The sequence below is a fragment of the Nuphar pumila genome, chromosome 4, assembly GCF_984573655.1.
Source record: "Nuphar pumila chromosome 4, dmNupPumi1.hap1.1, whole genome shotgun sequence".
NCBI classification, from domain to species: domain Eukaryota; kingdom Viridiplantae; phylum Streptophyta; class Magnoliopsida; order Nymphaeales; family Nymphaeaceae; genus Nuphar; species Nuphar pumila.
In genome coordinates this window covers 43,798,536-43,810,827 of record NC_143252.1, presented here as the reverse complement: position 1 = coordinate 43,810,827, position 12,292 = coordinate 43,798,536, and the positions used below count along the sequence as shown (strand labels likewise).

The 12,292-nt window shown below is 40.1% G+C and overlaps 2 protein-coding genes across 2 annotated transcripts; both read left to right on the top strand.

The window, feature by feature from the left end:
- The first annotated feature begins 327 nt into the window (after nt 1-327).
- On the top strand, nt 328-3,264 carry LOC149840127 (CDPK-related kinase 3-like). The gene is made up of 2 exons (XM_090003050.1): nt 328-2,220; nt 3,076-3,264. Exons 1-2 carry the CDS (start codon nt 1,702-1,704, stop codon nt 3,145-3,147), a joined length of 591 nt encoding a protein of 196 aa, XP_089859176.1. The 5' UTR covers nt 328-1,701; the 3' UTR covers nt 3,148-3,264.
- LOC149840126 (CDPK-related kinase 3-like) lies at nt 3,138-10,525 on the top strand. Its single transcript, XM_090003049.1, has 11 exons — nt 3,138-3,270; nt 3,492-3,622; nt 4,006-4,047; nt 4,140-4,248; nt 4,399-4,477; nt 4,612-4,908; nt 5,110-5,219; nt 7,300-7,407; nt 7,557-7,619; nt 9,531-9,698; nt 9,784-10,525. Exons 2-11 carry the CDS (start codon nt 3,492-3,494, stop codon nt 9,919-9,921), a joined length of 1,245 nt encoding a protein of 414 aa, XP_089859175.1. The 5' UTR covers nt 3,138-3,270; the 3' UTR covers nt 9,922-10,525.
- Nucleotides 10,526-12,292: the final 1,767 nt, after the last annotated feature.

Here is a 12,292-nt window from a genome sequence, read left to right as displayed (position 1 = left end):
TGGGTTCGGTTAAACTAATGTCCTAATCCTGTACTAGTATTTCAAATCAGGTTTGAATCTGGTTTTACCTAAATTTTAACAAAACCCGATCCATTGACACCCCTACTTGTAGGGCCTAGTAGGGATGCACAATTAATGCTTCAATCTAGTTTGGGCTCGACCTGTTCAAGCTCGGCTCAAGTTCGTTAAAAAAATAAATGAGCCAAGCTTGAACACAAGTCCAGGCTCGGTGTGGATAAACGAGTTGAACTTGATCAAGTCGCTGAGCTGGATAAAGCTCGTATGAAAGTATTATATATTATGTTTGCAATAAAAAAATTAGGGGGTCGTCGTTTCCTTAACGGGTAAGGCATTAGTCTTTTACTTAAAAGAGGTGCTGAGTTCGAATTTGAGGCTTTACAATTTTTTGCGTACAAAAATCCAGCGTGCTTTTTAGTATATGTATATTTCTGGCTCATAATTAACACAATTCATAGTCTTACATAACGGTGGGTCATCTGTGTACCGTCTGGAGAGATTAGGTATCGAATCTCAGTCTTGCATGACCCTTTACCGGGTAATGGCTTTTAGGAACCACCGTCAAGCTGGGCTCGAGCTCGAAACCAAGCTTGAAGAACACTGGCATTTTGAAGTGAGCCTGGTTTGAACTACCCAAGCTCGGCTAGAGTGCATGCCTAGGGACAAAGACATGGTATTAAACCAAACCCGTATGGTTAGGATGGTGGTTTGCTTGGTTTTATTATTAGAATACAATACCATTTAAAAATCGAGAGAGAGAAAGAGAGAGATTCCAATAAGACAAAAACTACTCACTTTCAGAGCAAGTGATGCAAACATAAATTGAACTAAACAAAAAATTAAAAGTAAATATGAATTAGTCAAGTACTAAAGAAAAAAAATCAATTATTCGAGTTTTCAAAATTAATAACGAACGTTAGCCTAAAAGTCAAGTCTACCATGAATCACTTTTCCTTCTTACATCCAAAAGTCAATCTATAGAATCCCATAAAAAATGGTCAGCTCACCCCCTTGACCAATTATAACCCTCGGTTTAGTGAAAAGCTTTTGACTTTTAGTTTTTAGAAACCTGTTCAAATTAGTTTATAAAAACATAAAGAGGGAGAAACAAAGGATAATGTTAATAATAAATAGTTAATACTCCTTTATCAGGACCCGACCCGACAAGACCCAGTCCGGTCAAAGCTCTTCGAAGGATGTGAAGAAGGACCGAGGCATTAAGTGGATGCACGGGCAAGGAAAGGAGGGTGTATGGGGTTTGACCGAGTCCGGGTCTCCTTGCCCCCCCACCAACCCATGATGAGCCCCACGCGCTCCGGCTCCGCGTAGTCGCCCAAAGAACACAACATGTTCCCATGCCCCAAACGATGGGCCAAGCTGGACCGCCGGATCCAACAGTAGCTGTGATAATCGTGCGCTCAAGATCAGCCCGCACCGAAACTCCCGCGCTCTGCGTCGGGATTAGTCGTTACCTCTCTCTCTCTCTCTCTCTCTCTCCCCCCTGGGGCGGTTCCATTGGAACCCTCGATTCCATTTTGGTGTCCTTTTTAACAGTCTGACGCGATTCCTCTTCTTCATACTTCATTCTTCGTTTTTCACGTTTTCTGCGGTTACCGGTAGCCGGAATCCGAGCAATCTCCGGCAAACTCAGATCAATTATGCACCTGTGACCGCCCCGGAGGAATGGGACAGTGTTACGGGAAGAACATCGCCGTCGACGACTATGCCGGAGACCAGCCGGCGTCCGGAGTCGCTGCCGTTCGGAGCTCGACTCCGGCGCACTCGTCGTCCGCCAGCCCATGGCCCAGTCCTTATCCTGCGGCCAGCCCCCTGCCGAGCTCTGGTGCCACCCCCGCCAACTCGCTGCCCGCTGGAGTGACGCCATCGCCGGCGAGGTCGTCGACGCCGCGGAAGTTCTTCCGGCGGCCGTTTCCTCCGCCGTCGCCGGCAAAGCATATCAAGGCGTCGCTGGCGAAGCGGCAGGGGCCGGCGAAGCCGAAGGAAGGGCCGATCCCGGAGGACGGCGGCGAGGCGGAGCGGCCGCTTGACAAGGGCTTCGGCTACAGCAAGAGCTTCTCGGCGAAGTACGAGCTCGGTAAGGAGGTCGGGAGAGGCCATTTTGGTCACACCTGCTCCGCTAGGGCTCGGAAGGGCGAGATCAAGGGCCAACTCGTCGCCGTGAAGATCATCTCGAAGGCAAAGGTATGCCTCCGATTCTTGCTGGATTAACTACGACCGATTCCGAAGAAATATATTCATTCACGATAGCGATAGTTTTTGTTTCTGTTCTATTTTTTGGATCTCATTGGAGAGAGAGAGAGAGAGAGAGAGAGAGAGAGAGAGAGAGAGAGAGAGAGAGAGAGAGAGAGAGAGAGAGAGAGAGAGAGAGAGGAGTTTCTTTTGTTCGTGGCAGCAATCGAGTTGCTGCTGTGATTGAAATTTAGGCAATTAGGGAGGGATTCAATCGATACGAAATCTTATTTCGTCGTAGCAGTTTTTTTCTTCCCTAATTTCTTCGGTATCATGATTCTTCTCCTCTGGTGAACTTGTACTTTGAATTTTTGATCGATCGACTGCGTGAAGCTATCAAAAACTTTGCGTAGGGTCTTTTATTGATAACGTGTGGAGTTATTTTTACTGCTTCTTCGGTTGTTCGAGATGCTTTAGGAGTGTTCCTATTAGTTTTTAGCTTGTAATCACCTGGGGAGAATAGTGTTGATCTTCAACTGTTTTGTTGGTATTTTTTCGCAATAGCATGCATTACCTAAATTCATTACAGGAAAGAAAAAAACTATATTTACTTTGATATCTGAATATAGATCCATGTATGCGCTCTTACTAATCTCACACTTAGAAACCGTTCTATGATACATAATGTCAGAGCTATTGGATTCAGTCATATTAATTTGGCTTCTTCATTAGATAAGATATTTTCCATTGATGCATTTTTTGGCTAGAAAACTTTATGTTGCATTTGGAAGGCGTCGCATCAAAATGCTTGCTTATATTGTTGCTAGGATTTCTTTCACAGTGAGTGTTAATGAGTGGACTTTGTAGGTCCAATGCTTTGCTTTGAGTCCAACACCTTTACCTGAACATTTCGGGACAAACTGGGATCTACCCAGTTAGGTTGAACTTGGTCATGCTCTTCATATCTACCCCAAGGGTAAAAGATGCTGTAATCAGGCCCGACTTAGGCATGCTGTGTCTTAGCCATCTACGGCCCTACAATCAAAGCTTGCTCCTTAAATAGTAGGTTTTCTGTGTACACTAAATGTGCTGTATCTGATATTGTGGTTTGCTTGTTATCAATTTATTTGGTTTTTTATTTATTTTACTTCCATTTTTAACAATATTTGTTTCCAAGATTGTTTTCCTTTTCCCTTAGTGGAGAGCAGGACTGGTTTCCTTATATTGGATCAGCTTTTATGTTATCATGAAGAATGTGTTTGACATTTCTTCCTATTTGGCAGATGACTACTGCAATTTCAATTGAAGATGTTCGCCGGGAGGTGAAAATATTAAAAGCTCTATCTGGGCATAAACATTTGGTCAAATTCTATGATGCTTGTGAAGATGCCAATAATGTGTACATTATTATGGAGTATGCTCTCGTACCTTGTCTTGAGTTTTCTAAAAGCATATGGTTGTTTCCTTGATTATTTCTTCTGAATCGCTTTCTTAATTTTGTTTTGCATTGGACGTAATTGCTTGGGTTCTTTTAAGCCTTATCTGCTGCTTTTTCTATTCTGCAGATTTATTTTTTATGTGCCATATTCTGTCATTCCCTTCCTTAAAATTTGTGGTTTCTCTCAAGTTGTCATTGTCATTTTTCTTTACGAATTTATGTTATGGCATTTGAAAAGCATGAATTAGGTAGGGATGTGCCATTCAATTTATATATGAAGTTCCATTTTAGACTTGTCATTATTGGCACCCCATGGTTGTGCTGTTCTCTAAAATTAACCAAACATATTTTATTTTCAGATTATGTGAGGGTGGAGAGCTTTTAGACAGGATCCTATCTAGGTTTGTACTTTTCTTGTTGGATGTTTATAATGTGGAATGTCACTATTAAGAAATTTATCTTGACGTCTCTTTCATGTGTTATGGTTCTTTAGAGGGGGGAGATATACTGAAGACGATGCAAAAGCGATTGTTGTACAAATCTTAAGTGTTGTAGCTTTTTGCCACCTTCAAGGTGTTGTGCACCGTGACTTGAAGCCAGAGGTTTGAATATTACTTCATAGCCTTGCTTCTTAAGTATGAATTCTCATTTTCCAACTTGAAGGGTATTTCAACTTTGAAAATCTGATTTTATTCCCGTCATGTGTATAAATGGCCATTTCTTCGCACGTTGACACTAATATTCTGGAACAGAACTTTCTTTTCACCACTAGAGATGATGATGCACCGATGAAGATTATCGATTTTGGGCTTTCAGACTTCATTAGACCAGGTAATAGCTGTGACTTCTTGAGCAATTTACAATTGTATGTTTGAAATAATGTGATGCCTTCTCTCTCTATTGGTGACCATGCTATTGATTACAACTTCATTCTAGCTAAAAGAACCTGCCTTTGTTTTGTGCAGATGAAAGATTGAATGATATTGTTGGCAGTGCATATTATGTTGCTCCTGAAGTCCTTCATAGATTGTATAGCATGGAAGCAGATATTTGGAGCATAGGTGTTATAACATACATTTTATTATGTGGTAGCAGACCTTTCTGGGCAAGGACAGAGTCTGGAATATTTCGTGCTGTCCTTAGGGCAGATCCTAACTTTGATGATGCACCATGGCCCTCAGTATCTCCTGAAGCAAAAGATTTTGTGAAGAGGCTGCTCAATAAGGACCACCGTAAAAGAATGACTGCTGCACAGGCTTTGAGTATGTTTACTTCCTATCTTGAATGTGATACTATGACAAACCTGTTCATACTCATTTGAAGCAGCACTCCTAGTTTTGAAGTCTTCTTTGAGCTTACGTATTGGTTTAGGTTTTCCTTCTCAGTTTTAACTTTCCATTTTTCCTGTCAACTATTTGGTATGATTGATTTGGTAAGACATATCACCATTTTTATGTTGGCAGCACACCCATGGCTTCGAGTGGACAGTCGGACAGTTCCTTTGGATATATTAATTTATAAGTTGGTTAAATCATATGTTCGTTCAAGTCCACTCAAACAAGCAGCTTTAAAGGTGATCCCCTCTCTCTTTGTCATCTAATTTGTTTCACTTTGTCTTTGCTACTTGTGAAATTGCCTGTATATGTACTCTTCAACTAGGTAGCCTTACTGCTCGCTTGTATGAACTTGAATGTAGTGTTGGGGTTAGTCTTACACTGCCTGGAGTTTGGCAACCCAAGATTGTTGTAACTGGCTCCTTGGGCCATGTTCTCTCTTATCCAATAAAGGGGAAAGATGAGGACTGTTTTATGCACAGTCAGTCCATGGATTTTCTCTGGTGTTTGGATTTTCAAGATGGACAGTGCAATATTATGAATGGAATCATTGGTTTAATTTCTCAATTTTTTGCTGAATAACATCCTTTTCCTCTTTATATTTCAGTATTCAGACCTTCCAATTTAGAAAACTTGAACTTATTTTCATTTAGTGCAACACTCATTCTATTGAATTGTAGATGCACCCCTACTACTCAGATGTGAGTTTGTTTAGAAAACAACCTACCATACAGAGGGGTGAGTGGGCCTCCCAATGTGGTCAGATACTGTTAAACAGAATTTTTGCACTATGAATGCCCTCTTTTCGTATGTATCTTGTGCAGCATTATCAGTCAAAATTTACGGTCATCGCTGATTATAGTAGAACATACTAATACAAGTTGCAGACCTGTCTTCACCTTGATAAGGTTTTTCTGGTGGTATACACAGCTTTTATGCTGCATAGCTTCCTCAAGAGGCAGTAATGGTTCTGTCACATTGGATATGGATGCAGGAACGCGACATAATGCAAATATGTATGGCAGTTATCAAAAATTACAACACAGGTTAAAGCTGCATACACACATGTATACAGATACAAAAATACACACACGTATATTTCTTATCATAAAGCATTAAGGCATGAATATCATCTCAAGTGCAAACTCTTGAACAGCAGCTCTAAATCACTAAACATATTGATGACAAATTTCAAAAGAAAAGAAGAATAGCAAATAAGTAATCAAGATTATAAATGGAAATGGATAAAGTTAGTGATATAATGTTGACCTGTCTGACAACGGTTTGACCATGTCCATGAAGTGTCCTGGCATGCCCGAGTGTCATATCGTGTGACACAAGATCAACATACTAAATGAAGTGTCCGTGTGACATAGGTTGTTGGTTGTTTGACCTATTTGCTGGTATTAGCAAAGCTGTTCTCTTGTGAATGAAGAGGAAGATGCCAGGGGCGCTAGATGTTTTTTCTCAGGGTTGTCTTCTGTTCAACTGCAGCATGATGACAATTTGTCCTTGATATACACATTTCACATGTTAGTGGTGTCTTGTGCAGCCACTTCTTGATCTTTGTTTTTTTTATTTTCTAAAGTTTGCTTCCAGTGTTTTCTCTCTTAGTGTTTCCTTTTGAATTTCATGTAACAGACAGAAAGTTTAATTACAGAAGTAGGGGAATACTTTTCCCTCATATTAGCTGCTCTGGAGCCATCATATTCTGTTACCTCCAGAAAATGAGTTACATTCATAATAATCTTCAATTCTAGATTATTATGTTTGGCATATGTAACAAATAAATCATTGAAATTTGTGCAGGGTAAGTATAGCAGTTATGTTAAAAGTATAAACAATCATGACATGATGTTCTTATGCTTTAAGACTTAGAACCAAGAAAACACTGCTTTTGAAAAACAGTAAATAGCTTCATAATTAGATCCATACGTGAATATATATATATATATATATATATATATATATATATATATATATATATATATATATATATCATGAAAATACATATTATTGCTCCTCTTTTACCTTGAATAATCAGGGAACAGAATTCTTGTCTTTAGATGATTATTTTACAGAAAACCCAGAGTGCTTCAAATACTTAAATCACTGAATTTCCTAGCTTGCCTTTGCTTCCAATGGCTATTATGAATTTCTCTTAAGTTGACCTTTTTTTTTCTTAGTTCTTTGTTGAAGAGTCATGTGTGTTACTTTTTTAGAATTCTCTGGAAGTTTATTTGTAACATTAGTCACTCTCATGGAGTCCAGTCTCTTGGACTTATTTGTATTTCTGAATATGTGCAAATACTGCTGTAGGCATTGTCAAGAGCTCTGACGGAGGATGAACTATTCTACCTTAGGTCTCAATTTAATCTCTTGGAACCAAGTCGAGATGGATGGATTTCTCTTGACAACTTCCGCTTGGTTTGTAATTGTGATTTTATACTGCATTTAAAACTATAACTGAGACCATCAACTTTATGTAGCTAAAGGGCATTGGTAGTCATTGCAATGCACATTTGACTTCTGTGCAAAATGTAATCATGGTTTTTTGACTTTTGGAAAATATGCAGGCTCTTGTAAAAAATGCTACTGATGCCATGAACGAGTCGAGAGTGCTTGAGATATTGAACAATGTACGTTACAGAACTCATTTCTCATATGACTTAGGCCTTGTTTTTAGTTCTTTGTGTTTACAGTCCAATGAATGCTATGTTGAACCATGTCCAAATTCCTAATATAAGGGAAAGCATTGTGGACCTTTTGAGCGCACTGGCTCACTTTTATGCATAATCAATCCTTTTATTACATATTCCCAGTGTAGTTGATCTAATTGGGGTGCATGTAAAAGATTTATTATTAGTAGTCCAAAAATATCTAATCCTCTGTTGAGCTTTCATCAATGTCTGTACAATTTGTTCTGAGTTGTGTTTTGTAATGCAAATGGCTGCTGTTGTTTAACCAAGAACTGGGCATTTGAACATAAGCAAAGCCAATTTCTGCTTTAAGGTGCCTTTCAGGTTTACAGCTTGATGTTGTCCTGATACTATTAATAAGAACTCTCTCTGCTCTATGTAACATGGGTACTTCCAACAGGGCCTATGTCACATAGGTATGGATATGGGTGCATGTGCATGTATGGAGGGTACGACACAATATATATATATATATATATATATATATATATATATATATATATATATATATATAGATAGATAGATAGATAGATAGATAGATAGATAGATAGATTAAAAATAATACATAAATGAAAAGATTTGATTTATAAGGGAAAATGCTATATTATATAATTTTATATTATAGAAAACAAGAGTTATAAGTAAAAAGTTGAGAAAAAATAACTTGAAAAAAAAAGAAAAATGGGACTGGATATCAGATTTGGACTGGGTCTGACCCGACCCGTATTCACCCGTGTGGACACAGATACTTTGGGCTTCCAGCCATACAGATGTGACATAGGATATGGCAGTGGTATTGGTATATTGAAATAGTCGAACTCATGATGTCTGGAGCCTTTGGACATTCCAATATCGCCCTAACCAACTGGGCTACTCTGTGTGGGCTTAACATATTTTTAATCTGCTCCTGCTAAAATACTGACAAGCAGTGGCTAAAATAGCAAAGAGAATGTCCACCTCTTTGCCATTTTTAAAAATTAAAAAACAGTTGCCTCCTCTTCCACCATCTCTTCCATTTCAAATGAACCATTGATTGGAGACTGATAATTTGTTCAACAATTTTACAGTTGATCTCAATTTTCCTTTTATGCAGTATTTGTTTTTCTATTTTTGCTCCATCCATTTCCTATATCACCCCCTTTTCTAATGCTGATAGCATGTGTTTTCTATATTCTAATGCATTTTGTATTCTACATAGGCAGAAATAAGAAAGAAACATCTGAGTCACTGCGTGAACCAATCAAGCCACAAGTCATCACTTGCTTGATCCCAGCCTGAAACACCATTTGGAAACTAAACTACACATAGTCCTAATGAGCAGCAATCCGAATAGACTTACAAAAGTAGTGGCCTTTGAGTGGACAAAAGGATTGCTAATGAGTCTTATACAACTCTTTAACTTCTTGATTTTCCTTGCTCACTTGCAACGCATTCACTTTATTGTCTTTCTGCTGGTGGATTGTTCAGCTTCTTCCAGTGAAAATAAGGTCCTCATGTAGCACATGTTGGAATAATCAAAGACATTGGAAAGCTTCCTGAATTCATCATGCATGAAACTTCTAGCTCAAAATAGAGTTGCTTTGGAAGCAAAGGAAATAGCTTTCTGAGTTCATCATGCATGAAATTTCTAGCTCCAAAGAGGGTTGCTTTTGAAGCAAAGGAAATCCTTGTACGCTAGCATAGCCAAATCGTGACATTAGTTTCTGTTGCAGTTTAGTACTCCGTTCACTTCATGTCAGTATTTGTTACTTCATGAAAACCGATTAGGAGATTGCCTGCATCTGTATTTAGCTTAACTTGACATTTTTTCCTACTTTTGCCAAATATCATCATCTTTGTTTTGTTTCCTAGATGGATCATATGTCCTCAAGAAGGATGGACTTTGACGAGTTCTGTGCTGCTGCAATAAGCATATATCAACTGGAAGCTCTTGAAGGTTGGGAACAGATTGCAAGCATGGCATTTCAGTATTTTGAAGAGCATGGCAACCGAGCAATCTCAGTCGACGAATTGGCTAGGGTAAGCAATAAATCTGTTAATCGTAGAACAACCCACTTTAAATCTAATGGCTCTTAGTTTGAGTAACAAAAAGCTTCTTCTCCAGGAAATGAACCTTGGTCCTGCTGCTCATGCAATTCTCCGTGATTGGATTAGACATTCTGATGGCAAGCTTAGTTTTCTTGGTTACACCAAGTTCTTGCATGGCGTTACCTTGCGTATTTCCAATACAAGACATCAGTAATTTTATCTATGCAGCTGATTTATATCTATATTGAAGGTGTTAACATGGGAGACTCGGTTTAAGCACTTGGTAGAATATGTATACATGAATACGTGGAGTTCCGCTCAAGTTCTTGCGAGACAGTGAAGTTGGGTTATTCAATGTTCTTTTATTTGCCTGCTTGAGTGGTGATTATTGGTTAACTCCATCCCATTGCCACTCATGGTGTATTATGGAATGCTCGATGTTTCCTCTTATTCCGGCCAAGGGAAAGAAATAGATATGTTATATGGAGCTTGAGAAATCGTTTCTATTTGGAGGTGGAGCTCATGATAGATCCAGCTCAGAAAAGGTGTTATCTTGTGCTGAGCTTCCTAATTCCTATGTCATGGGGCAGCTTGGCTTGATCTGTTCTTTTATCATATTTGTCTTGGCCGCCAGGAATGGTGCAAATTCAATTTCTGTAATTGATTTTTTTCTTTTCTACTGGTCCAGAGATATCACAGTTTTGCACTTTTTTTTTCTTTGTTTCTTTTTCGTTTTCGAACCACTAAAAGGTTGGCTGAGTTGTCTTGGTAAAAAGAAAATGTAGAAGGAGATGGCTCAATAATATGTTCGTCTACAATTTGCTCATTTTCCGCGGGGTTCTCTTGTTCATCTTGAAATTAGCATGGGTGCCTAGGAGAGAATAATTTTGAAGCTTTTTTCATGATGACCTTTTTTTTTCTTTTTCTTTTGAATAATGAGAATAATGTTAAGCTAGCCATCATGGTTGTCATGACTGTCCTGCTAGAGCACTTTTTATTTTTTGAAAGGCAAGCTGGGGTTAGGCAGACCCTGATATCATTTCAATAAATCTTAACCAGAATTACAATGGGTGTTATATCTCCCTATTCCCTCCTAGTGGGAACCAATCTGGAGGATGGTCCTTCCAGGACTTGACAATCCCCCCTTTTTCTATTTTAGTTAGTATTTTAGCTATGTAGTTGGAGTTATATTTGGACTTCTGTACAGAGATTCTACGAAACCTATACAAAAAAGGCTTTAAATGTGTACGGTTACCCCTCCCTTCTAGCTCTTCTATTGTTCTTTCCACGATGTCCACCCTACTTGATTCGATAATCGCTTGTGAGCTGGGTTCTATGAGGTTTAAAACCTTTGGCCAGCTTCACCACTCCTTGTCTTCTATTCTTTTGTTCATTGAGAAACAACCAGCCCAGATGAAATGGCCCACATGATTCCTGATTGTGTATCCAAAATGCCAGTGTTTGGAATATGCTATAGAGACTAACCTCTCCGGGGGAAACCAACAGGTAAGGCGATGCCACCGGGTAGCAACATGTTCCCTGATAGTTATTACTGTTGGACATAACAGATTTGGCTCCAATCCATTGGGTGACCCGGTTTGACACCATTAGTGGGCCATATAATGGGGTGTTAGTGGGAGGGAATTACGTGAATGTGGAGGGGGTAGGCTGCCATGAAAATGATGAGAGATTCATAGCAATTAGTCTACCCTAAATACCACATAAGGTTTACGTGGTATAGGGTATTGCTCACCATCGACCTAAGTCCTGGGCTCATCGTGGGTGTTGACCGGCTGAGGAGAACGTTGAATGCCCTGCACGCGCACTCTATGGCAACTACAAGTATGCTTTCTGTGTTTGATTTTGCAAGAAACCCCAACATTGGATTAGGTGCGAGTTGGCCCTTTTGGCATTTTCTGGATTCAGGCTACGCACCGGTACCACTGACCGCATGTCGCCATGGGGTGACATGGGTCATCGGTCATTCTGGCAGTCTATCACAAATAGCGACAGATGATGGCGATGCCGAATTCTCGGCAAACTGTTGCCGTGGGGCAATAGCAAAAAAAATATTCTGTTTGTCGGGGTTGTAGCAGTGGCCATCGAGGGAAGGCATTGCCACTGTGTTTCGCAGAGAAGAAGGCGGTCATTGGGCCTCCGCTTCACCGGCATCCTCGTCGGCGAAGTCCCTCGACAGCATGGGTCGTTGCCAGTGATCTGGGAGGGCGGATGCAGGTCACCATCACCGGCGGTTTTTTCGGTCGAAAGGTGCCTGCAACTGTCGTGCTGATGTCGTCGCCATCAGAAACCTAGGGGGTCGCCATCGCCGACGGCCTTCCAACTGGCCACTGGTGGCGACGACTATCCCGATGACCCTCTGTTTTATAAAAAAAAAAAACAAAAAACAGAGGATTGATTTTACCTGTGCCACCGGGTTGCTGGATGCTCTACTGGGGCCAGGGTTGTCGCAGGATATCGTCGTCGGACGACATGCGGTGAAAAAAAAAACTTTCTCTGCCCTGTGATTGTCGGATTGCAGGGTTTTTTGCTAGTGCTAGGATTTGTCGATGGATCGATTTTCGTCG